At 40.9% G+C, this 27,420-nt stretch overlaps 1 protein-coding gene and 1 non-coding gene across 2 annotated transcripts; both read left to right on the top strand.

Annotated features, from left to right (window-relative positions):
- CCT6A (chaperonin containing TCP1 subunit 6A) lies at window positions 1-23,123 on the top strand. The gene is made up of 14 exons (XM_089668475.1): window positions 1-242; window positions 3,988-4,051; window positions 4,816-4,950; window positions 5,770-5,943; window positions 7,717-7,820; window positions 10,714-10,824; window positions 12,461-12,620; window positions 18,010-18,092; window positions 18,203-18,299; window positions 18,389-18,536; window positions 19,174-19,307; window positions 21,318-21,420; window positions 22,173-22,245; window positions 22,791-23,123. The coding sequence occupies exons 1-14, from the start codon at window positions 106-108 to the stop codon at window positions 22,861-22,863; spliced, it is 1,596 nt and encodes a 531-aa protein (XP_089524601.1). The 5' UTR covers window positions 1-105; the 3' UTR covers window positions 22,864-23,123.
- On the top strand, window positions 10,519-10,640 carry LOC149469871 (small nucleolar RNA SNORA15). Its single transcript, XR_016311496.1, has one exon. It is a non-coding gene; the product is annotated as a small nucleolar RNA SNORA15 (small nucleolar RNA).
- Window positions 23,124-27,420: the final 4,297 nt, after the last annotated feature.

The raw sequence follows: 27,420 nt of genomic DNA, 5'->3' as shown, positions 1-27,420 counted from the left end.
CGGTGTGTGCCGGCTAAGCACGCTAGATTGTTCTGGAAGAGCCGGACGCGGCGTGGAGTGACGGTGGGGTTCTGTGCATTGTGTCCCACGCTACGAGTCTGAGTCATGGCCGCCGTCAAAGCCCTGAACCCGAAAGCGGAGGTGGCCCGAGCACAGGCGGCTCTCGCTGTGAACATCAGTGCGGCCCGCGGTCTCCAGGACGTGTTGAGGACCAACCTCGGGCCTAAGGGGACCATGAAGATGTGAGAGCGCTGTGTGTTTGTATGGGGTCCCGGCCCGACCGTCTCTGTGTGCGGTGCAGTCTTAGCAATGTTCACACTGGACGACCTATATCCCGGGCAGCGCCCATTCATGTGGGGGGCAATGGGGGTCCATGGCGCGGGGGGTGGCGGGATTCGGGCGCTGCCATATATGGGCATGGTGTGTGAACCCACGTGGTGCGGTTCTGTCCGCTCTGCTCTAATAGGGGTGCTAAACATATTAATGGGGGTGCTTGTTGGTTTTACTTCGCTCTGCCTATGTCTAGCTAGCGTTTGACCAACTTAGCAGGCTTAATGCCCCTTTCACATGGGTGATCTGATCAGGGCTGCTTGCCAGTTTTGCAGGCTGACCTGATCGGCAGGTCCATTCACCTTGTGGACAGTGGGTGTAAATGGACTTTTGCCTACATCCAGGTCTCATCCAGTCTGCAAATAAAAAAAAAGGTGGGCTCCATTTTGTTCGATGGGAACTGCCAACTGATCCCCTGCTGAGCAGTGTAGGTGGATGACAGGGACCAAGCCCGGTCTGATCTATGGGTAGCCAGGAATAAATGGACTTTGCTGTCCCTTTGCTCCCAGCTGCCCTCTGATCCGATCCACTTAGAAGAAGACAGATCCCCTTTTGTGAGGTGGGTGTACATGGACACAAGTCTGCTTATACCTGCCTTGCCAAGCCATAAGGTTGAATGGAGGGTCCAATCAGGTCCACCTGAAAAACTGACAGGCAAACCTGATCAGACTCTGTGTGAAAGGGGCCTAAGCAGATCTCTCCTCTTCCGTGTAGGCAGATGGAAGGATAGTTGGGTGTAAACAGACTGTGGAGTCCATTTATATCTGACCACCCATAGAGCAGAACAGGCTCTGCCCATGTCTGAGTTGACACGGACCTGTCATCTGCCCACTTTGTTCCAAATTGCAGGGGATCTTTGAACTGATCCTCTGCTAATCGGAACAGAATCTGCCCAGCATGAAAGGGGCATAATGGTAGCCATACACAGTATGATCAAACAAAACAAGTGAATCTGATGTTTATGTGTATCTGTGTTTGTATCTGATGTGTATCTGTGTTTATCACCTACTCCTACATAATTCTCATCGCAAGTAGAATTTAATTTTCACATTCATGATTCCCAATAGCAGTCCCTGAAACATTTCACTGATTCCACTTCTCTAAGGTCCCATTCACATGTTCTCGTTCCAGGAACATGCACAGAAATCAGCATTTCTGCGCGTGTTCCTGAAATCGCACATCATGTCGTTATCTCTTAATGACAATCCAAATACAGCTTGCAGATGTGCATTTCGGCATGTGACAGAATACTGCTGTTGCAAAAGTGTGTGTATGCTATGCACAAGTGTGAATGGGGTTTAAGAGCCTGTTCAACTTTGTTTTTTCCTCATGGATGAACGCAGGTAACTGCAATGACACGCATTTGTTTTGTGTTTCATGGGCATACCAGGATGCAGTGTTTCATTGCGTTCCAGAGCTGTGCGATATGAGGCAACATGTTTACATAATATCACACTGATCCTGATGGCCCTGCATGTCATTGCACAAGAAGTTCAGTGCACCATGCTGCTGTGCAGTGATTTGAATAAAGTGTCACTGTATGCACTTCACAAAGTTCACTTTAAAAGAAAAAAAAAAGCAAGCATCACACTGCCTCCTGCTGCAGAGCTGTGCAGCTCACAACACTGGTGCCCGCACACTAAGCCATTCTGCTAGGAGTAGTGCTTTGGGCCATAAAGTCAGGCTGAGAATCGGGTTTCCCAGGCTTGGGTTCTTCTGAAACCATATATTTGTATTCAGTTACGAGAACCAGTCACAGTTGGCTCATGCAATCTTTTGTGTGATCCACTTCAAAGCAGGCCTAAACTCCAACAATTTAACTGTTTCCCAAAGTAAATACATTCCAGACATGCCATGAATGATAACTGTCACAGTTGCTTGTGCTCTCAGCTGAATTAAAGCCATCAAATGACTGTTGTCATAATGGACCATATGTGCAGGACCATATTTACATATCAGGCAGAGGCTAAGATGGCAGCTTCCTCGGCTACAAACGATAGGAGGGTTTATTTCTGCTTTAAAGCCTAATTCCATGTTTTAGTGAAACATTGTATGAATAAATGCAAAGCTTTATCAGATTGGCTGGGGTAGAGATGGTGATATAATCTGCCTGCCTTTTTGCTTCAGCCAATCAAAGGAAGACTTGTTTATATTCAAAAAATACAAAGCTCCCTGTGAATGGCTGAGCAAAAGTCAAGCTCCCTCGATTTTGTTCTGGGTGTGGGAGGGGAAGTTCTCATCCTGCTGAAATACGGAGCTGTCTCTTGTATATAACAGGTTATACATTGCTCCTGGCTGCTCTACATTTGATGTCAGTTAAAGCAACCTGACAAGTGTAGTTAAAAATATTCTGAAAATGAAAAGGTGAACACCATAATCCCCCTTCACTTAACTACATGGTGATTGTTTTTCGGCATTCACCTAAATTAAAGGATAAGTTAACCTTTTAAAATCAATGCACTTATTTTCCGGTGATAAAATGTGCATTTACTTTTTTTTTTTTTTTCCTGGATCCTATAAAGCATTGCACCCGCAATCAGGAGTTCACAAGTGACAGGAAGAATCCATGAACAACGAGCAGAGTCCCCACACAGGCATGTTTTTAACCACCTTCTGCCCGTCCTATAGTACGATGGGCGCAAGGTGGTTCTCCTGTTCACATGACGTCCTACCATTTTCAATGCGCATGCGCGGCTCAGGGAGCGCGCAGCGCGGCGATCGCCGGTGCGACACAGCGGATCACGGAAAGAGCCGAAGATGTCAACTCGGTCATGTGATCAGCTGTGTCCAATCACAGCTGATCACATGTAAACACGGAAATGCCGGTTATCGGCATTTCACTCCTCTCGAGCTGTCACACTAACTGCTCGAGAGGAGATCCGGTAATCGGCTTTCCGCAGAGGGGACATGTACACTGATCATCAGGGCACTGATGATCAGTGTGGCCCCAGAAGTGCCACATCAATGCCACATAGCAGTGCATACCAGTGCACATCAATGCCACATATCAGTGCCCATCTGAGCTGCCTTTCAATGTCACCCATCAGTGCCAGTCAGTGTCGCCTATCAGTGTCATGTATCAGTGATGCCTGTCAATGCCCATCAGTGCAACCTACCAGTGCCTCCTCATCAGTGCCCATCACTGCAGCCTCATTAGCGCACATCAGTGAAGGAGAAAAATCACTTATTTACAAAAACGTTTTTTTTTTTTCAAAATTTTCAGTGGTTTTTGGTTTAAGAAAAAATAAAAATCCCAGAGGTGATTAAATACCACCAAAAGAAAGCTCTATCTGTCTCAAAAAAATGATAAAAATTTCATATGGGTACAGTGTTGCATGATCGCACAATTGTCATTCAAAGTGTGAGCGCTGAAAGCTGGAAATTGGCCTGGGCAGGAAGGGGGTATAAGTGCCCTGTAGGCTAGTGGTTAAAATTGTGACAGCGTATGCAGGGAGAAGTTCCCTGGCCTTCTGTCATAGGAAAGGGGGGGGGGGGAATTGGGGAGAGAGCTGCATGAGCGGTATCATGTTACATGTTCCAGCCTAAAAATGGGTGGAATATGTAACATGTTCTTTAAAGCATTTATTTTTAGGATATTTCCTGCAGTTTGATTTTAGTAGTGCTGATCTTGGCTGTTTTTTTTTGTTTTTTTTACAGGTTAGTCTCTGGTGCTGGTGATATCAAGCTTACCAAAGATGGAAATGTCTTACTTCATGAAATGGTAAGTTTGTTGCAGTGGTACCCCAAAGAATCATATATTGTGAACAACTGACATTCCACTTATAAACAGACTGTACCATGCATAAAAAAAACCACTAGTGATCTTTACAGTAGCTGGTGATCTCTAGCACAGAAAAGCATACAGTAAGATTGCAAATCCCCTGGCCAAAAAGTCTGTTTTTTTTTTTTTTATTTGTTTCTGGAGGGTGGGAAGGTCTGCAAATGATTTTGGGCCAGGGATGCACTGATCAGTTTCACTCTTACTGATGCATCAAGCAGATAGAGATGCTGATGTAGTGAAAGTATTTCTGAATTTGCACAGCACACTGGATGCTGTATGTTGGATCAGACAATTATGCCTAGAAGTGTATTATATGGTAAGGTGGCTATAGGCAGCTTGGTAATTACAAGCAATGCTCTTGATTTCAGGATTTTATTATTTTTTTTTTAGCTTTATTATGACATTTGTACAGTACCGGGAAGTTTATAACCATTACCTGTGGCAGTTGGATCTGCTCATTATGATGCATGAATATTTTCCAGTCTCTTGGGAAAGTTTCTTGGAAGCAGGCCTAGTGGAGAGGAAAGTATGACAGTACCAGTTGTTCACAGCTGTTGGTGTTTAGTGAGAACAGGCAGGTATTATCCCACCCATTATTTTTTGGGAGATATAAGTCACCAGTGGCTAGCCCTGTCGTATGTATTAAGCTATTATTATTACAATAAACTATAATGTTAAGTAACTTTCTCTGTTTAACTTTTTAGCAAATTCAGCATCCGACAGCCTCTCTGATAGCTAAAGTAGCCACAGCACAAGATGACATCACTGGAGATGGAACCACCTCCAATGTTCTGATTATAGGCGAACTTCTAAAGCAAGCAGACCTTTACATATCTGAGGTATTGTTTGGTATGCATATGATGAAAAGTTTTATTATAACAGCGAGTCTGAGATAGAACTGCATAGGTACTATGTTTTGTTGCACCAGTTTTTTGTTCCTTTTACCTAATTTCAAATTTGTCGTTTTTTTTTTTTTTTTTTTTTTTTTTTTACTTCTCCACTGGCAGAGAAGTAAACGCAACTGTAGCTACAGAGCCAGATCCTTTCCCGATGGCTATTTGTTTTGTCAGGATCTACAAATCAGTTTTGATAGAAACATAGCCTGTGAGAAGCATAGTTCGTAGTGTGTGTGTGGTGTTGTGTTTTTCTTGTTTTGTTTTTTTGCACAGCTACTGCATATATTGGCAGTCCTGAGAAAGGTGTTGCACTTATTCCTCAACAACAGAGAGAAAGCGTTTCCTCTCCGCTCCTCACAAGACCACCTACTCTCTAGCTCCCTTGTCTCTTCCTCCCATGCTCATCTCTAGGACTTCTCCCATCCTCTGGAACTCCCTACCCCAATCTATCAGACTATTGCCTACTCTGCTCACTTTTAGGCGCACTCTGAAAACCCATCTCTTCAGGGAAGCCTACCCCGCCCTCAGCTAATACTGGAATCCTCTACTCTTCCAACCACTGCATCCCCCACAGTTATTACCTTTTGTACCACTATCCCCTCCCTCCTAGATTGTAAGCTCCAAGGAGCAGGGCCCTCAAATCCCTCTTGTATTGTTACTGTATTGTCTCCCACCATAATGTAAAGCGTTGCGCAAACTGTCGGCGCTATATAAATCCTGTATAATAATAATTGTAACCCAAAGAATATTATTGTTTTTAAGGGTCTTCACCCAAGAATTGTCACAGAAGGTTTTGAAGCTGCAAAAGTTAAAGCACTTAAAGTTTTGGATGAGGTCAAGGTTTCCAAAGAAATGGATAGAGAGACACTTATCAATGTGGCCCGGACATCACTTCGGACCAAAGTCCATGCTGAGTTGGCTGATATTTTAACAGAGGTAAATGTCGGTTGGTATAAAAATCTGTTCTGTAATCCCCTATGATCTCAACTTTCGTTGTCATAACATTTGGGTCCTGTGCCATGTTTGAATTTTGAAGTGATTATAAAGCCTTACATCTTGGGGTTTTTATTTTTCATATAACAAACAGATTTACTTACCTGCCCTGTGCAGAGGAACTGCGCAAAGCACCTCTGAGCCTCCTCTTCTCTGGTCCCCTGCTGGTACTGCTGGCTTTTTCTCCTCTTGGTATGCCACTGAACTGCAAGGGCACTAGTGAGTGTCCTCGTTCAATGATTTTTCCTGCAGACAGCTGTACTGAGAGTCCTCAGGAGCCTGACATTGCACCCGTGATCTGCTGATCGCAGGTGCATAATAATAATTAAAAAATTTATTTGTTTTAAATAAAAATATAAATGCACTTTTTTTTTTTTTTTTATAATAAAAATGTGCAGTTATTAACTTTATCCTTTTCAAGTGGTTGTAAACCTTAAAAGAAAATGACAGTAAACCATCCCTAATACCTTCTCCCTTTTTTTTTTTTTTTTTTTTTTTTTTTTTTTTACTAATCCTATCTTTTTAATAAAATGTACTTTAAGGTAAATTTACCTGATGAACTTGCCCATCACTCTGACCTTCCTAGGATTGATTCCACTAGCTGCCCATGTCACAGCCTGAGCGGGTGGATATTATGGCTTGATTGACAGCAGCTCCTGAGTCCCACTGTCCTTTTACAACATGTCAGACTGGCAGTCCACAGTGTAAAGGGGAGGTGAAAAGTCTGATGTCACCAGCACACATGAGCTTCGTCACCGCCCCTGACAAGGGCTGTGCAGAGCAAGGAGACAGTAACCATGTGGCCTGCTGAACAAAAAAAAAAAAATCTTAATTAGCATTTTCTGTGTGAGATGTTAGTGATGTACTCTGTCAGTATAGGATAAGAATGTATTCATGTTTACAACTATTGAGGCTCTCATAATACAATTTTATTTAAGTTTGGCTTCTGTATGCTGTTAAAGAAATTAAAGGCTTGGATTTTCTTTTTTTTTTTACATAACAAAAATGTCCTCCTTACCTGCTCTGTGTAGTGCTTTTGCACAGAGCAGTCCTGATCCTGGCCCCTCCCCCCCCTGCTGTTTGCCCCCAGAGTACGCCGCTTACTCTGGGGGCACTTGTTCATGCTCGCTCCTGAACCCCACTCTGTGTGTTTTTATTAGAGTCTCAGTCCTGCTCACTCCTCATTGGCTGTGATTGATGAACAGCCAATGAAGAGAGAGACCCGGGAGAGCCAAGGCTCCCATGCACATTGCTGGATTGAGATCGGGCTCAGGTAAGTATAAGGGGGGCTTTGAGGGGAGGTGGGGCAGCACAAAGAAGCTTTGTTTGCCTTCATGCATATAATGCATAAAGGTAAAAAAAACTTCAGCCTTTACAGCCACTTTAATCTTTTTCTTATAAATTTTGTGCTGTGTATATTGAATGTCCAATTACCTGACATCTGTAAATATAATTCACGCATGGTCAATGGGCTCAAGGTGTTGCTGATGCTCAAGTTTCATTTAGATTTGTAAATTTAGTGTTAATATTAGAAGTCCATATTAGTGACAATATTAAAAGAAATATACCTGTTGTAGAAACATCTGATGGTAGATTGCATTCTGTGTAGCTAGATTCAGGTTTATTGTGATTGGAATGCTCCAAGCTGATATGCAGATTAGAGAATCCCTGTAGTCTCTTTTGGAATGGTTTATTCAGCTCTTGCCTTTCTTGCAGGCAGTTGTGGATTCTGTTCTTGCCATAAGACAAGAAAATGAGCCAATTGACTTGTACATGGTTGAAATTATGGAGATGAAGCATAAAACCGAAAGTGACACAACGTAAGTAGAGCTTTTTATTTGGGTAGTGTTAACAATGGTGAGCTCTGCAGCTGAATGAAATAGTCTTTCTATGGGCTGTTATTTGATTGATATGTTGTATATGCTGATGTTAAATCTTTCCAAAAAATAATTTTTATAATAAAATTCGTAATAATCTGGGGTCATTTTCCTCACCCTTTTAAAGTAGGGGTCCTCAAACTTTTTAAACAGGGGGCCAGTTCACAGACCTTTTACACTGTTGTGGGGCTGGACTATAGCTTAAAAAAAAATGAACAAATTCCAATGCACACCACAGTAGTGCACAAAACGGGGGGAAAAAATACAATATTTTAAAAAGCACTGGACACCGTAAAGTACTTGAAAACAAAATGTACTGGACACTGTAACGCAGGGCTTAAAATTTCGAGTCTAGACCTACTAGCCAGGCACAAACCTTACTCTCCATCAGTTGCCCCAACCATGCCCCCTTAAAGCTTATGAAACTACATTTTTCTTTAGAATAAAGAGTCAAAAATATAAAAAAAACTGCAATTATAACATAGCTTTATTATGTCAATTTAAACATAACAGCAATAGCTTAATAGCAATAGGGTGCAATCAAAATATCAAGTTTTACAGCTTTAAACCTGTAGTAAACATCTTTTGTATTTTTAATTGATGATGATTTAATGATTACACAGGGAGAGCCACGTTCTCCTGATACACAGAGCCCAATGATTACACAGGGAGAGCCGCATCCTCCTGATGTACAGGATATATCAGCACTGCAGCACACGTGATTGGCTTCTTGTGCTGCTTCTCACTCTCCCAGTCTGGACTCTGCTGTACAGGGGCTGATACCAGGTTAAATATAGGTACATACTGTGCTTGCATGTAAAAAGAAAAATACATTGAATGATGAATTAATCAATACAGAGCTGCATTAATATGTATTTTGTTTTTATCTTTCTAATTCAGCTTTTGTTCATTTACTGACTGCGTCTTTGAAGGGACTGACTCTAATTTGCTTCTTTTTTTTTTTTTTTTCAAGGGACATTTGTATCTTTTTATATAAGATTAATATTACTATTGCCCCCCGTTGATCTCCTATTCTCATAATGGATCATTATTTGTCTCCTCTCAACGGAGGAGAGCGGAGCTCAACTGCACCTGTCCCCTCAGCGGCGCTGCCAGTTTAATGGCGGTGCCGAAGAAGTCGGAAACCGGAACTCGGCTTTACAATGAGGCTTGGAGCGCAGGTGGAGCCACTCCATCGGTGCTCGCCACACAAGGATTTCCCCTCGCATTAGGCAAGCGGCTTTTTCAAGCCCTGCTGTAACGCACTTTGCACTGCAATGCACTGGACACCAAAAAGCACTGTACTCTGTATTGCACTGGACACTAACGCACTTTGCACCGCACACTGTAACGCACTGTACAACAAAATCCACTGCAATGCACTGTACTCTGATACACTGGACACTGCAATGCACTATGCCTGGTGTGCTCTCCTCCTTTCCTGTCCTGTTGCTCCTCTTGTTGCAGCAGGTGAAATCTGGGGCTTGCAGGCTGCCGCTCACTGGGTCCTCGCGTCCGACAGCCTAGCGATTTGCTGGCCAGTGCCGTGTTGTTGCTTGTTTTTTTTTTTTTTTTTTTTTTTCGTTTTTCTTCTCCAGCTGGCCCGGTGGCCGGATAAATGCTGGCCATAGTTTTGAGGACCCCTGCTTTAAAGCATCAGCATATCCTGCTGCTGCTTTTTAATGTTCTTGCACTGATAGCCAATATAGTTTTCTCAGGTGCAGTGTTATATATGTTCTGTTGCAAAACAAAATGTGTTCAGCTGCAGCTTGTCAAGTCTGCTTAAAGTAAGCCTATCTTCACAAAATATAACGAAACGGTGTAATAGGAAGCATATGGTCAAGATCATACGTGCAGCATTTACTGCAAACCTCTTAATTCCTGGAGTTTCAGCATGGAACTTTAAAGATCCACGCCTGCAGTGGTGCCTCTCAGTCTATAGTACTTTTGCCATGTATCGTAATCCACAGTCTCAGCAGCATGGCAGTGTTTAACGTGGTTGTAAACCTTTAAAAGAAATAATGGAGAAGCATACCTAATAATTTTAACCATCCCTAATCATTTTACCAATCTACTCGTGCCTATTTTTTCAGTAAAATTAGGTAAATTTCTCAGTGAACCTGCCAGTTATTCGCTTGGTTCTTTGTGGCAACTATCTTCAAGCTCACCCAGCCAGTGTAATCATAAGATCATACCTACTGCATTTACTGCAAACCTGTTTTTGAAGCCCAACTAAAGAATTTCAAAGATCCAACTTTGCAGCTGACTCCAATCCCTATCCTTCTCCTTTATTCTCAAGGGTCCCTGTTTCCGAAACCGTTTGGGGTCGGAATTATTATTTAGGCCTAAGCTGCATTTTATTGTGTGGAAAAAAAAATATCAAAATGGCTCTGGCAATAAAAACAAAACTTTAAACCACTTCTTCTGAAGAACCCTGGCCAGGTGCTGTCAAGTTATAGGGTAGGTAGCATAGAGAAAAACATTGAGTGCTTTGAATCTTCAAGGGTGGTAAGGCCTGTACCAGAAGTACAAAATCACGTTTCCTTTTGCAGTGTTTCTCACAAGTGTTCTGCTGAGGTTTATAACTGATTTATTTTATATTGCTTGGAACCACATTTGCTTTTAAATTTTTTAATTGCCTGCATGGATGAATTCTGCATCATCGTGTGGTGATTTTTGCAGTCAGACACCATGCTAGAGTAAACGTCATCTGTGCTTTCCTATGGCATTCTGTTTAGCATGTCTGCACACTTGAGTACATTTTTCATTTAGTGTATGTTATACATTCCTTGTTTACTTCTGGTTTTTTCTCAAATTGATTAGTTTCTTTTCTTAGGCTCATCCGAGGACTGGTACTTGATCATGGGGCTCGCCATCCAGACATGAAAAAGAGAGTTGAAGACTCATTCATTCTTACATGCAATGTGTCTCTAGAATATGAAAAAACGTAAGTGCTTGTTCATCTTGCTTCACATGCTTTTACATATATAGATGTTTATTAGGACAAAAAAGTAATTGCAATATCCTGATCCTGTTTTTATTGGAGGTTTCTGCCTCCCAGGTGAGACTAATTTTTTTTCCTTGCAAATGTTTAGAACAAAATATGGATCTCCGTAACCAGTCCAGACCAGCTGCTTGCAGTGCATGAGTCTCAATTCTTCTATGTAGTGTAAAAGTAAATTGATTTTTTTTTTTTTTTCAGTTTCACTCCTATCATTAGAAGGGGATGTACCTGTAAATTGCATGCGTCCATATCTTAGAATTTTACCACTTTCACGCATTTGTGTCCACATCTCTAGCAAAAAAAAAATTTTGATCTTAATATTTCTGCTCTTTAGTGTCCCCCTACACGTTATTTCTTCAGTGTCCACTACACTGACCCACATCCCTGCTTTACAGCTGTCACCACAGTATCTGCATTAGCTTCTCTTGGAGGTCCCCTCCACTACCCATACTACAGCACACTTTTACTTATCAGGAAGAGCAGTATTCTATGCTACTTGGTCTTAATTCTCCTGTGTGTAATGGTTTAGCTGGAATCCCTTTTAGTTGTTGTTGCTGTGGTGCTCCTGCATCTCTTGCATTCACGTGTGTCCCTTCTCTCTCATATCTCTGTGCCTGTACTGACTTAAAAAATTTTAAGTTCTATAAAGTGCCATTTGAATAATCAGGAATTCATGTTTTCATGTTCTACATCTGAGGAGTCAGAGAGGGGAGCTGAGAGGTGCTTTTAGTTGAAATAAATATTTACTGCTGCAATGCTAGAAATTAGCCACCACTAAACTAGTGAGGGCTTTGAACTGGGAGGTTAGTTTAAAGTAGAACTATAGGCAAAATTATTATTAATAATTTTTTTTACCGTTTGGATAGTGCGGGGGGGGTAATATAACCCCGTCCGGTGGTTTTTCTGTTTTCTTTTTTACCATCTCTGTCTCATTAAAGAGATTTTTTGTCACTTCCTTGCTCATAGCCAAACAGGGAGTGAGAGGAAATCCTTACAAGTTAAGGGATTTCCTTCGAGACCCCCAGGTCACCAAAACTAGTGTCACAATTTGGAAGATTTTCCCTCTTCCTTTTCTTGGGTCAACCCAAAATTTGGGATTTTATTTTACTTTCGTTTCAATGTTCATGTTAAACAGCACACGTAGAGAGGGTAAAGCTGGGACACGGAAAGCAATAAAAACTGACAAGTGTTTTAACCCCTCTGCACTCTATCCAAGACTTTTAAAAAAAAAATGTTTTCTTTTTAGGTTCTGATATTCCTTCCTTGCAATTGCTAGCATGCTTGTGAAAATTGTCTTATGTTTTGAATGTTATATGTAATGCAATATGAAGCAACCAGTGTGGCATGTGAGCTATTTTTTTTGCTTTTGTTTCATATTTTGTCAACATGCACCATCTGTCTAAATAGTGCAGCTGCTGTAAAGCTGCCATTACCAACATTAAATGGTATTTGGCTAAATACCTGTTGCATTACAGCGATAAAAGCAATAATTAGGAATTGACCTACAAAAAAAAACTGTAAAAAGATGGTCCTGGTTAACTACATTTTGTAGATGAATTATCTCATATTGTCATTTCAGGGAAGTAAACTCTGGATTCTTCTACAAAAGTGCAGAGGAGCGTGAGAAACTTGTTAAAGCAGAAAGGAAATTTATTGAGGAAAGGGTAAAGAAAATCATAGCTCTGAAACAGAAGGTGTGTGGTGATTCTGGCAAAGGCTTCATTGTGATTAACCAGAAGGTGAGTTTACATTTAAAAGTAAGTATTTAATGTAAAGCACAGAGAACACCCAAGTGTGATGTATAGCACCCTTGGCCAGCAAATCTGTGCAAGATTGACGACTGTCCTTTTCCTCTGCGTCTGGTGAAAATAACCATTCACGGGCACGTATTCATAAGTACAGTACATATTGACAGATTCCTGTCTGCTTCCCAGCTGCCAGAGTTGCTGGTTTACAAGTCAATAGTCCCAAAATGCAAGAGTTTTAATAGCTATACAAATCTGAAATAAAGATGATCACAGTTCTCTGAGATAATGAAATTAAATATATGTAATATTCAAAGCAAATATGGGATGCAGATATTACATGGTGAGTAAATTGCAGAACAAAAATACTTTTTAAAGGTGAACTCCAAGTAAAAACAATATTGTCTAAAAACAAGATCATTGTGTATGCTTCCTTGAATTTTGGAGTGCTTTTTGTGTTTCTTCCAGATCTGTACAGTAATCCAGTGTGAAACTTTTCCTTTGTGAAGTAGCTTCTTGTGTTAAAGGCCAGTCACTGCTGCTCGCTCTCCTTATGCAGAGTGACTGGATCTTTTATCTGTCCCTTTTTGCAGTTTTGTGCAAGCGGTCAATAGTAGATGGGGTCTGCTGGTCCCACCCACAGTTCTGCTCTATGCACAGGCTGTGTACAGCACATTGATATCGCTGCTATTTTTTACGAGGTGGTAACTGGTTTTGCAAAGGCATGTGGTGTGCACAAAGTAGATTTGTATTGTTTATGGTTATGGAGCAATATATTTAAATAAAAGTATTTGTGCCCAGAGTTTAGCTTTAGAGGGGAATTTTGTGGTGAATAAAAACCAAACCGACATAGTTGCCTCCATGCTCTAGCATCGGTTTGATGCTGCCGCTGTGCCCCGCCAACTCTAAGACCGAGGAACTGAGCAATCATGATCGATCGTCGGTCATCTCTGAGCAGAGAGCGGTGATTGTCAGTCATTGCTCTCTGCTCTGTTCCTCCAGTGCTCACTGGAATGCCAGGTTGGGGAGGAGGCAGGAGCAGCTAGCTCTCAGCTGTGCCCTGAGAAGCTAAGCCAGTTGGGTTGATCCTGACACTATTTGAGATTCTTTCAGCTGACAGTGCGCTTTAGCCCGTAAGGTCATTCTGGGTCACAGGAGAGCACTAGTGACCAACAAGAGAAATATGGCCAAAAAAGCTTTGGCCATACTTCTTTTAAAGGAGTTATCCCGTCATTCTTAAAAAATATTACTATGATACTCAATAGTTTCCTCCTTTTGCTTGGGAGGAGAAAGTAGATCCTCTGGTTGGTAAATTACCTATATTGCAAGTTTTAATCTTTTATTGCATAGTTGTACCTTTTGCTGACTATAATAAAAGTATAACTAAAGGCAAAATATTTTAGTTTTGGGTGGAATGGTGAGGGTTTACCCTCTATTTGTCCTGTTTACTGTTATCACCCAAAGTTAAAAGAAAATATCACATTTTGGATTGACAACAGAACAGTAATAGGGGGGAAGTCTTGCAGTGGGGACAGCTGTTTTGGTAACACTCTGAGATTCCTTTCACTTTGGAGGGATTTTGGCTATGGAACAAAGTGAATCAAACTCCCTAAAGGGGCACAGATGGCAATACAAAAAAAAACACTGATTTTAAATGCTTTCTTACGCTATCCAAAATGGAGAACAATTGCATTTAGTTATACTTTAACCACTTGCCCCCTGGAAACATTTACCCCCCCCTCCCCCTTCCTGATCAAACCATTTTTTGCGATACGGCGCTATTTCTTTAACTGTCAATTGCGTGGTCGTTTAACGCTGGACATAAATGAGATTTGTCATTTTTTTTTCACAAATAGAGCTTTCTTTAAGTGATATTTGATCTCCTCTGCGTATCTTATTTTTTTGCGCTTTAAACAAAAAATACTGACACTTGTGGAAAAGAAAAAACTTTTTGCTATAAAACATATCCAATTAAAAATCGAATTTCTTCATAAATTTAAGCCAAAATGTATTCTGCTACATGTCTTTGCTGAAAAAAAAAATAATCTCAGTAAGTATATATTAACTGGTTTACATGAGTTATAGCGTCTACAAATGGCCTATATATACTGGAATTTGTATTTTTTTCTTATACTAGTAATGGCGGCAATTTAGCGACTTGTAGCGGTGGGCATTTTGACACTGTGTGGAAACTAACAGCCACTGACATCCCCAGTGACACTAATACAGTGATCAGTGCTAATAAAAAGCACTGACACTGTACTAATGAACTGAGCAGGAATGGGTTAACCTCTGTGGTGATCAAAGGGTTAAGTGTGCTGTGTTTTCATATTGTGTGTTGTGTTTTACTACGGAGACATTCTGCTTTGTATCTCTCTGCTGCACAGAGAGATGCAAAGCAGCATGTCTATGCTGAGAAGAGAGAGATCTGTGTTTACACACAGATCTCTCCTCTCTCAGCCCTACTGATGATCACCGAGTCCCGGCTGGGAATCGCCAGCAGGGACCCGGTGATTGGCATCCCGATCAGCCAATAGCGGCGTGGGTAGGGCTTGCACTTTGTGATGGACGCGGCGTCAGATCCCCAGCCCTTCTCACCAACTCGTGACTGAAGGACTAGCCAATCTAAAACCGCGCTGTCACGTGCATAACAATACCACGCTCAGCTGCACCCTGCACAAAGATTTTCCAGCTAATGGACCACAATCTGTGTACTGCAGCCTGAGAGCGATTGTTACTGGGTCAGGTTAATTACGCAATTAACCCTTCACACTTCAACCACTGCCTTTTTGTACAAAGGAGGAAACTCGCCAATATTAGCAATAACACTTTGATGTTTGAATAATCGTCTGTATACACATTGTCACCGCAGGCAAATGTATATAGAGGGTTAAAAATGCACAGTAGCGCTCTTCATAGACAGGGATTCTTAGTTTGCATTAAAGAGCTTTAGAAATAGTTCAACACTTTTCAGAAAATAAGATTTATTACTAAAAAGGTCAAAATGGTGCAATAAAAGTATTTACAGAAAAATATGTAACACATACACACACCCCCCCCCCCCCCAGAAATTTCGAGAGGTAGAATACTTGCTGTCAGCCTTGGTTTAAGCAGCTTCAAGGGTCCTGAGCAAAAGGGTGCCTTTTCTCCCAAAGTTGGTTCCTGGTGCTAAAAGGGAGATCTCTTCATCTTACTTCTCTCAGGCCTGACTGCCTATTTTGTAGTAACTCAGCAGGGTGTCTCCTTAAAGCAGAGAACCAATCTCCTCATTTGGGGAGGGGTGTTTTTAGGCGGGGAACTCGGGCTATGACCAAATCCCTCTCAAGTTATACCATGGTCAATAACCTTCCCTAGGTACATGTAGCGGCCTAGCCACTAGTAGATTAATATGCAGAATGATATCCTGAGCGTCCAGACATCAAATATGCCATGCCTTACTATTTCAGCTAGAACTATATGGCATTCTGCTCTCCTGTAGACTTTAACTAGGGGTGTAAGATATCAGGCAACTCGCATTAAACTGAGCTATCCGAATATATGTTTTGTTTCATTGTAATTATTTCCTTTCTTAAGATATGAAAATATATGGAAAAGTGGGTTTTAAATGTGATGTCTGTTTTACGGCTATCTCAGAATGCCTTTCATGTTCAGTGAAGAATTGGTTTACAGCTTTACGATCACCTCCAAGCAAGAGTCTCACAGACATACTGGGCCCAGGCTAATTGTGGTTAATAACCATGAAGCTATCCCACTGTGCCTGATGCCTATGATCTCAGCATACATACAGACCACATTCCTGAGGGAGGGGGATTGAAGGGAGAGAGAATGATAAAAGATGGATGACCGCGTCCATCTCTGTACGTTAAATTTCTACACACGTGTGCGCCCCCTACCCGGAAATGCAAATGACGTGTGTTATTTTGCGCAGCCCTGCCGCTCTGTAGCAGTAATTCTGCTATAGGGCGGAGGGCAAGTGGATAAGATTCATGGATTCCAATTCCTGCAGCTACTTCTGGAGCTGCACCCTTGTACAAGTAATTTTTTAAAAATTTATTGCCAGTTAAATCCCTAGCTGGTTATAAAATAAGTGTATCTCCTAGATTGTAAGCTCCAGGGAGCAGGGCTCTCCTATCCCTCTTGTATTGAACTGTATTGTTGCTGTATTGTCTCCCATTATATTGTAAAGCGCTGAGCAAAATGTTGGCGCTATATAAATCCTGTATAATAATACTTCGGTTTACAAACGCCTCGGTTAACGTAATTTTCAGTTTACAAATTAAAATCAATTGAAAATAAATGCCTCCGTTTACAATTTTTTTTCGCAATACAAAGTGTATGTCGGGGCGGTTTTTTGTTTTTTTTTTGTCACAGCTGAATCTCTGAGCTATAGTGAAGAAAAAAAAAGCGGCAATTAAAACCTGGCACCATAATAAATAAAAAAACGGCGCGGGTTCCCCATCCCATCCATACCAAGCCCTTCGGATCTGGTATGGCTTCTTTCTTTCTTTCTTTCTTTCTTTCTTTCTTTCTTTCTTTCTTTCTTTCTTTCTTTCTTTCTTTCTTTCTTTCTTTCTTCCTTCCTTTCTTCCTTCCTTCCTTCCTTCCTTCCTTCCTTCCTTCCTTCCTTCCTTCCTTCCTTCCTTCCTTCCTTCCTTCCTTCCTTCCTTCCTTCCTTCCTTCCTTCCTTCCTTCCTTCCTTCCTTCCTTCCTGTCAGCTGTCAGCGGGGAACCCCGCTGACAGCTGAAACATTAACACGTGGTTGTCGCTACTAAAATACCGCATGACTTTATAAAATAATGCATGCAGTATTTTAGTAGCGTTTGCTTTTTTTTCTGATCTCCGGAACGGATTAATTGGTTTTCAATGCATTCCTATGGGAAACAGCAGTTCAGTTTACAGTTTTTTGCTGTACGAAAAGTCCTGCAGAACAAATTAAATTCGTAAACCGAGGTATGCCTATATGTCACTTTTAACAAAGATGAAGTCAAACCATTTAAGACACACACTTTTTTTTGATTTAACTTTTATAATGCAGAGCCAATATTTAACTGTTTTAGTGTTGTGTGTTCAATCTGAAAAAAGATTTGTGAAACTTTTAAAGTTGTAGTAAGACGTTTGACAAAGTTGGAGCAACATCCCAAAAGTCAGAGATAAAGTATAAGCAGTGGTGTTTACCAAAGGCCAAAAAAAATATTCATTGCTGACTAATCAGAATATTGTATTCCTTGTAGTAGCAAAATAAAGGTTAATTGCTTTTAAAAGTAACTTCCTGTTTTTTCCACACTTCTCTTATTTAGTACTGTTTTTTTGTATTTGAAAGTTGTAGATTCAAACAAGTGTCAGTAAGTGTAACGTAACCTTTTATTATTCTCATCCTTTCAGGGAATAGACCCATTTTCTTTGGATGCACTTGCAAAGGAGGGGATTGTAGCCCTTCGCAGAGCAAAGAGGAGAAACATGGAGAGGTGAATAAAACTTTTTTTTTTTTTTTTTTTTTTTTTTTTAATAAAGTTTACAGCACCTGTATACATTTTGTATTGACTTTAACCTTTTTTTTTTTTTTTTTTTTGTCTAGACTAACATTGGCTTGTGGTGGCAGTGCAATGAATTCAGTGGATGACCTCACCCCGGAGTGTTTAGGACATGCTGGTCTTGTCTATGAGTATACAATGGTAAGTGGTAGATGGTTATATGCCAGGATTTCCTCCCTCCGTATGCATTTTTTTTTTTTTTCTTTAATGTAATTAATTTCTCATTTTAGGGTGAGGAGAAGTTTACTTTCATAGAACAATGTGAACATCCACGCTCTGTAACCCTGCTGATTAAGGGGCCAAATAAGCACACTCTCACTCAGATAAAAGATGCCATTAGGGATGGCTTGCGAGCAGTTAAAAATGCAGTTGAAGATGGTGAGTTGTCTCCAGGAACTTCAGTTTTAAACATGACAAGAATAAAACTGAACCTTTACCTATGGGATTGTTATATAAAACTGTTGCAGACTTAGATGTTTAATTTACAGAAACTCATCAGATTACAATTTTGAATAATGTGGATACATTTTTGGGCACCTTTTTAATAAATGAGAGATTAAGTCTATTTATAAATAAATATATAGTGCAAGGGAAAATTTGATTCACTACAATTATGTTTAGTTTAGGCCAGGGGTCTCTAAACTTTCTAAACAAAGGGCCAGTTTACTGTCTTTCAGATGGGCCAGACTATGGCCATTGGGAAAAGGTCCTGACATCAATGGGAATAAACCATTAAATAGACACTACTAATCCATTGCTAAAGAGTAATTTTTAGGGATGCTGCACGCCTAAGCCGTGAATATGGAGAGTAGTACATTTTCAGCAACACTTAACTGCTGAGCTTTTAGTGTTCATTCTATATAAAATATACTAAAGTGAGTATATAGGTAGTACTGTTCATCTCTGCAAACACTTAGTGAAAATGTATAAGACAACAGTTATTAGTCATTTCACTTTTGCAGCTCACGTGCAGAACTTGAATGCATGTCAATTTCTTGTCCCCTTGTGTAAACAGGATGTGTTGTGGCTGGTGCGGGTGCATTAGAAGTTGCTATTGCTGATGCTCTTGTCAAGCATAAGCCAAATGTGAAAGGACGAGCCCAGCTTGGAGTACAAGCTTTTGCTGATGCTCTTCTCATCATTCCCAAGGTACTGATGGAAATATTATTTGTGTGTCCAAGGTTGGAATAAGATTATTGGTGTTGACAGAAATGAATGTCTTTTCCCCTCATAATTTTTGTGATAAAATACACTCACTGGCCACTTTGTTAGGTACACCTGTTTAATTGCTTGGTAACACAAATTGCTAATCAGCCAACCACATGGCAGCAACTCAATGCATTTAGGCATCTAGATGTGTTGAAGAGGACTTGCTGAAGTTAAAACCGAGCATGAGAATGGGGAAGAAAGGGGATTTACGTGTCTTCGAACTTGGCATTGTTGTTGGTGCCAGGCGGGCTGGTCTGAGTATTTAAATAAAACTGCTAATCTACTGGGATTTTCACACACAACCATCTCTAGGGTTTACAGAGAATGGTCTGAAACAGAGAAAATATCCAGTGAGCGGTAGTTGTGTGGACAGAAATGCCTTCTTGATGTCAGAGGAGAATGGGCAGACTGGTTTGAGATGATAGTAAGGCAACAGTAACTCATGTCAATATGGACCAAAATCTCTGAGGATTGTTTCCAACACCTTGTTGAATCTATGCCATGATGAATTAAGGCAGTTCTGAAGGCAACAGGGGGTCCAACCCGGTACTAGCAAGGTGTACCTATTGAAGTGGCCGGTGAGTGTGTAGATTTGTATTTGACAGAACTTGATAGGCTGTATAATTTGTTCCATGTGGTATGTAATCTTAGAACTCTTTTGCCATTGAAATGTTTCATAGTTAGCGTTACTAAACCCAGGACACTACATTCAGTATATCTGGTCTCCCACAGTACACACATCATGATGGAGGTGCTATTGTTTTAGTAAATATAAACTGCTAAATACCTTTTCTCATCAGCAGTTAGCGTAGTCTTGTGACTTCTATCAGTTTCCAGCAGAGCACATGTTAAAGCTTGTAGGGGGAGTTTTCTTTCTGCTCTAGGAGGATGCAGAACCCCTGACCCCTGTCTGGACAGTGCTGATTGGCCCTGTGCTGATCACATGCACTCTCTCCAAACTGAGCATAGGCAGAGTGTCTCCATGATATGTCTTATCAAGAGATGAGAGGGGGACACTGAAAGAGAGGATAAGAGAAGAGAAGTCAGGATCAAGCAGCATTTTTAAACGATGCAGAGGATTACTCAGGTTTTGTTTGCTGCTCGTTTGACAGGGAAATTTCTGTCTAGCGTTTTTTTGAAAAACTCTGTAGTGCTTACCAAACCTGTTGTAAATGATACAGTAAGCTGGACAGGATTTCATCTATGCGCACCTAAAGCAGACCTTCAACCTAAATCGCATCTTGAGCTCCACCTCCCTCATACCAATGGACTCTTTAATTTAGTTTATTTTTTTGTTTAATATATTTTATTTGTGCTGACAGCGGGACTTTTTCTCCTAGGTGAGAGGTATCCCCACCCCCATGCCTGTGCAGGTGTGCTGCAGGGCTCGGTTCTCTAGAGAGTCCTGCAGCACATCTACGCATGTGCTGGTTTCCCAGCCATCTGTGCACACATGGGGTTTCACGCACAAAGACTGGCAACACGGAAATCGAAAAGCTTCCCTGGCTCTGCGTATCTGAACATGCACAAACATGGCCCTGGGGAGGGTGGGTGGAACCTGGCCAAAAGTGGAGCTGAAGATCTGCTTTAATACAGTAGTCAAACACTGACTTGTGAAAGATGGGATGTAGTGCTGCTGGTGCCCAAAGTGGCTAAATTCCAGGAAGATGCAAGTTAAAGCCATTTGAAAGTTTGTTTGGCATTACTAATTTGTAATCTTTAGTGAATGAAAAGTAACTATCATTTGTCAGCCACAATAGCTTCATTTCACTTTTTTAACCTGTTTCAAGATTGCATTAGCAAAAGAATATGTGGATATCTAAAAGACTATAACAATCTAACCTTTACATATTTATACAATCTGTAATTTGGATATGTTATGCTGTTTAATCTCTGTTATTGTCACTGACCATCTCCTTCTTTTCTTTTTTTTTTTTTTTTTTTATAAAGGTTCTTGCTCAAAATTCAGGATATGACCCACAGGAGACATTAGTAAAACTTCAGACAGAATATGTTGAATCAGGGCAGCTCATTGGTGTAGACCTGAACACAGGTAACATTTTGTTCACATCATCATGGCACTGATGCACCATTAACAGTGTAAAGAACAATGCACACACCAGGGTGCCATGGTGTATTTGCTGGCATCACCTGAGCGCAAGTCTGCTTTTACAGAAATTTTTGAAGCGTTTTCGCGTTTAAAAAAAGCACAAGAAAAATGCTTCCCTGTGTATGTTTTCACACTGGTCCGATGCGCTTCTGTTTTTGGTGTAATAAAATGCTGCTTGCCACATTTTTGGGGCATATCTGGCCAGTTAAAAAAAAAAAAAAAAAGAAAAAATACATGCACCACCCAATTGAAATACTGGGTGGTGGTTTTGAGTCCTGTGAAAAACACCGCAATTACAAAAATACATATGCAGTTCACTGTGTTTTTAGATACGGATCAGTGTGAACGTGCCTTTAAAAGTGTTTTTGGCTTAAAAAAAAAATCTGATTTTCCTGGTTTTAGTTTAGAAACTTTTTTTTTTTTTTTTTTTTTTTGTTCCTGTATAAAAAGAACTTTATTTTACAAATAAACATTACAAGGTTTCATCATTACTCTCTGGTTGTAAAGCGTGCTTGGTTTTCTAAGAACCCACAGCACTTCCTATATGCTTTCAGGCACACTGTATTAACGTGCTAGTTGTCCTTTTAACAAATCTGAATTTTAAGGTGTAATGACCGCAAAAGACTTCAATTAAATATTAAAAGTTTTAACCTTTTTCCTCCTACCCAAAATTTACAATTTTTTTCCTCTTTAAGGTGAACCCATGGTTTCTTCAGAGGCAGGCATTTGGGACAATTACAGTGTTAAAAAACAGCTTCTTCATTCCTGGTAATTTTGATGATCCTAAATTTTTTTCTTCTTTTGTAGCTTGTGTGAAGACATGAATGTGTTCTTGCTTTTACATAATATTGCAATGTTGAGCAAACAAATGAATAACCTTTGTTAGCCCTGGTTCACACTGAATGCAACTTTGAAATCGCGTGATTTCAAAGGCGCAGATCAGTGTGATTTGTATATTATTATTATTTTTTTTTTTTTTTACAGCTCATTGTTTTGGTTTTGTATTTGTTTTATTTTCTGTTGATGGGGTTTTTTGACCCAAGATGTTTTGAAATGGTTGTAAACATTAGTAAATATGGATTCTTGATGTGCTGTTTTTTAAATGTAACTTAGCTGGCCGTACTGGCCATGTTTTTTATTAGTACTTCAGCTTTTTCAGATCTAGGAGAGAGATCTCACATTTTTATAAGACTCATGCAATGTGACTAACTGTACAAAGAGTGTATAGAACATATAAGAATGACAGTAAAAGCTTGTCTTTACTAATCTATAACTCTTGTGTTTTTTTTTTTTTTTTTTTTGTTTTTTTTTAGCACTGTAATCGCAAGCAATATCCTTTTGGTGGATGAGATTATGAGAGCAGGAATGTCCTCTCTGAAAGGCTGAACTTAGCAACTTTTTTTTTTTCAACTTTGACAATGGATTGATATGCTTATTTCAGGCATCCTGCAGAAGTTCAGGTTGATTTGCAGCGCCAGTGGTTTCCAAAATCTCATGTCACTTAAAACTGTAAAACAATAGCACCTATTGCAAATAATTTGATCTAACCTTCAAATTTTATTTATTTCATTTTTTTATGGCACTGAAGTATACAAGTTGGCCCTTCCAGTCTTTGTACTGAATTAAAAAAAAAAATGCAGTCTCAACTGTTTTTGTGGTTTTGTTTTGTGTCCTTATGTTTGGCAGTAAGATTTACTATTTTCCAACCCCCTTCCCTGTAACCAGCCGTATAGATTTAATGTTTTCTAGGCTGTACAGTAACTTGCAGTGGCATACCAAGAAGATGCAGTTCACCATGGGTACAGTCAGAGATTACCCCAAGTGCTGAGGGGAAGACTAGGACTTCCCCCCTCATTGTGCAATGAGCTGCTCTGTTTGAGGTCTAGTGAATAGTTGAAAGGAAGGTAGTGGAGTAGGGCTGAAACAACTAATCGACATATCTGATTATAATTTATATATGGAAGTAATTTGACAACTTTTCTTATCGATTTAGTTGGCCAGAATACAGATTGCATTATTTGTAAACATAAAATACAGTGTAGCACACATACAGTTCATACATGTCAGTATACACAGTGCAGCACACATACAGCTCAGTACACTTCTCAGTAAGTGCTTGAGAATTTGTGAATGTGTGAGTAGTGTCTCATGGGGCAGGTAGTCCCAGTGCCTTGCTGTAGGGGCAATCTGTACTAGACTTTGCGGCTTGCTATAGGGGCACTCTGAAGGCGGGGGACCCCAGAAGAGGAGGGGCTGCTGTGTACAAAACCATTACATAACAGGTAAGTATGATATGTTTGTTTAAAAAAAAAAAAAAAAAAAATCCAACATTTACAATTCCCTTTAGGGCTCTGTGCAGGGAAGATCAATATCTGAACCCAGAGAACCTGGAGGCTGATAGTCTGGAGGTAATATAAGGCATTACAATTAATTTTAAAGTAAAAGTTTTTTACCAGTATTGTGCGTTATGTTTAAAATTCTAACCATGCAAAAAAAAAAAAATAGTTTCAGCCTTTAGTACTACTTTAATATAAAAAGTTTATTTGCCCCCCCCCCCCCATATGGCTAAATTTCTGACTCCCAGTTAAAATACCTGGTATATCCTACTTTTGGGTATATATTTTTTTTTTTATATACAGCAGGTAAAATAAGTATTGAACGCGCCATCATTTTTCTAGGTAAATACACTATATTGTCTAAAATATTGGGATGCCTGCCTTTACACGCACATGAACTTTATTGGCATCCCAGTCTTGGTCCGTAGGGCTCAATATTGAATTGGCCCACCCTTTACAGCTATAACAGCTTCAACGCTTATGGGAAGGCTGTCCACAAGGTTTGGGAATGTTTTTGACCTTTCTTCCAGAAGTGCATTTGTGAGGTCAGGCACTGATGTTTGATTAGAAGGCCTGGCTCGCAGTCTCTGCTCTAATTCATCCCGAAGGTGTTCTATCAGCTTGAGGTCAGGACTCTGGTCTAGGCCAGTCAAGTTCCTCCACCCCAAACTCGCTAATTCATGTCTTTATGCACTAGTGCACAGTCATGTTGGAACAGGAAGGGGCCATCCCCAAACTGTTCCCACAAAGTTGGGAGTATGACATTGTCCAAAATCTCTTTGGTATGCTGACATCTTAAGAGTTTCCTTTACTTGATCTAAGGGGCCCAGCCCAACACCACAACACAATCCCCCCTCCAACTTTACACTTGGCACAATACAGTCAGGCAAGTACCGTTCTGGCAACCGCCAAACCCAGACACGTCCATCGGATTGCCAGACAGAAGCGTGATTGGTCATTCCAGAGAACACGTCTCCACTGCTTTCGGCATGCTTTACACCACTGCATCCGACACTTTGCTTTGCACTTGGTGATGTAAGGCTTGGATGCAGCTGCTCGGGCATGGAAACCCATTCCATGAACCTCTCTCTGTTGCTCTGCTAATCAGAAGGCCACATGAAGTTTGGAGGTCTTTAGCTATTGACTGCAGACAGTTGGTGACTTCTGCACACTGCGCTTCAGCATGTGCTGACCCTGCTCTGTCATTTTACGTGACCTACCACTTTGTGGCTGAGTTGCTGCTGTTCCCGGTTGCTTCCAATGTGTTATAATACCAATATCAGTTGACCGTGGAATATTTTAGTAGCAAGGAAATTGCACAGGTGGCAACCTATCGGTACCACGCTTGAATTCACTGAGCTCCTGAGAGAGATCTATTCTTTCACAAATGTTTGTAGAAGCAGTCTGCATGCCTAAGTGCTTGATTTTATACACCTGTGGCTATGGAGGTGATTGGAACACCTGAATACAATTATTTGGAGGGGTGTTCCAATACTTTTGGTAATTAGTGTATATTTCTAAAGGTGCTATTGACGTGAAATTTTCACCACATGTCGGTAACAGCCCATGCAATCCATACACACAAAGAAAACAAAACAAGTTATGTGTAATAAAATGGAATGACACAGGGAAAAAGTATTGAACACGCTAACTGAAATTCATGTAACACTTTGTACAAAATCCATTGTTTGTAATGACAGCTTTAAGATGCCTACTTTATGGAGAATCTAGTTGCATGAATTTATTCAGGTGTGATTTTGGCCCATTTTTCCGCACAAACTGTCTTTAAATCTTGAAGGTGCTATGGGCCTCTTCTAGGAACGCTGATCTTTAGGTCTTTCCGTAAATTTTTTTTTTTTTTTTATTATTGGATGCTGGTCAGGTGATTGGTTGGGCCATTCTAGCAGCTTTACTTTCCTCCTTTTGAAACCAATTGAGAGCTTCCTTGGCTTTGTGTTTGGGATCATTGTCTGTCTTGCTGAAATGTCCACCCTTGTTTCATCATCCTGGTAGATGGCAGCAGATTTTTATAAAAAATGTCTTGGTACAGTTTTACATTCATCCTTCTTTCAATGACATGAAGTTTGCCAGTACCGTATGCTGAAAAACAGCCCCACACCATGGTGTTCCCACCTCCAAACTTTACTGTTGGTATGGTGTCTTTGGGGTGATGTGCAGTGCCATTTCACCTCCAAACATGGTGTATTATGGCAGGCTTTGAAATTTCCACTCACCTGCTCACATTTTGCGAGTGGAAATAACATGGGGGCGAGGGCCAGATCGATCAAACAGCCGATAGATATGGAGCGGGTGTCGGCACCAGAGGCGGAATAACCTTTCAGGCATTAAGCACTCACACTACCCAAGGACCCAGAGTCCTTAGGAGGTCCTATGACAGGCTCCTGAAAGGATGGGGAGGGGCTGCAGGGTGGATTGTGCAAGCGTGCTACGAGTCCAGTCCAGTGAGAGGAGAGAGTGACTGACAGAGCCCAAGGAGGAGGAGAATCCACAGACTGGTGAGAACTCGGCATGTAACAGTGGGAGGAAGGGGGAGAACTGTCTGTTACAGGAGTGCTGAGAAATGGAGTGTGACAGGCTGAGAGAGCCAGAGGGGAGACGTGTGTGTGTGTGTGTGTGTGTGTGTATGTGGTGGTGTTGGAGGCTCTGTATTCACTTGATGTAGCAGTGGGCCCTGTGTGTGTTTTGGGGGGGGTGCATTGTACCATATCGGAGACCACGGGTTCTAAGGGGGGGGGGGGTTGTGTGCTCATTATAACCTCAAATTATGGGGGGATAGTGCCATAATTGTGAGTAGCAGAAATACCAATCACTCCCTTTTTTGCCCCTTTTTTTATTTTTTAAAGGGGGTAGAGGACATAGCTATGGGGGAGGGGGTGAAGGAGGGTATATATTTCTGTAACTATTCTGCATAAAACATTTAAGTGTCATTTAATGAGAGAATTTACGAGGGTGTGTTTAGGGGAGGGATTAGGGGCATGGCAGGGTAGCGGTTTGGTGGGGCAACTGGTGGAGAGTAACTCTTAAGGCCTGCTAGTAGCTCAGGACTTGAAATTTTAAGCCCTGTATTATGGCATCCAAAGAGTTCAATTTTGCTCTCATGTGACCAGACTACATTCTCCCAGTATTTCACAGACTTGTCTAAATGTTGTGCAGTAAACTTCAAATGAGCTTCAACATGCTTTTTATTCAGCAATGGGGTCTTGTGTGGTGAGTGTGCATTCAGGCCATGGCGGTTGAGTGCATTACTTGTTTGACACAATTATATCTGCTAAATCCAGGTCTTTCTGAAGCTATCCACAAGTGGTCCTTGGCTCTTGGGCAACTCCTCTGATAATAATTTTCACTCCCTTGTCCGAAATCTTGTGAGGAGAACCTGGTCATGGCCGGTTTATGGGCAAATTATGTACTTTCCACTTCTGGATGATGGCTCCAACAGTGTTAACTGGAACATTCAAAAGTTTAGAAATCCTTCTGTAACCAATTCCATTAGTATGTCTTGCATCGATAAGGTTGCAAAGGTCTTGAGAGAGCTCCTTGCTTTTGCCCATCATGAGATGTTTCTTGTGTGACACCTTGGTAATGAGGC

The sequence above is a fragment of the Staurois parvus genome, unplaced genomic scaffold, assembly GCF_062004578.1.
Source record: "Staurois parvus isolate SC_StPar_1 unplaced genomic scaffold, SC_StPar_1.0 ptg000058l, whole genome shotgun sequence".
Taxonomy (NCBI): Eukaryota; Metazoa; Chordata; class Amphibia; order Anura; family Ranidae; genus Staurois; species Staurois parvus.
Note: the sequence above shows the minus strand (reverse complement) of the source record. Positions and strands in the feature narration are given on the sequence as shown.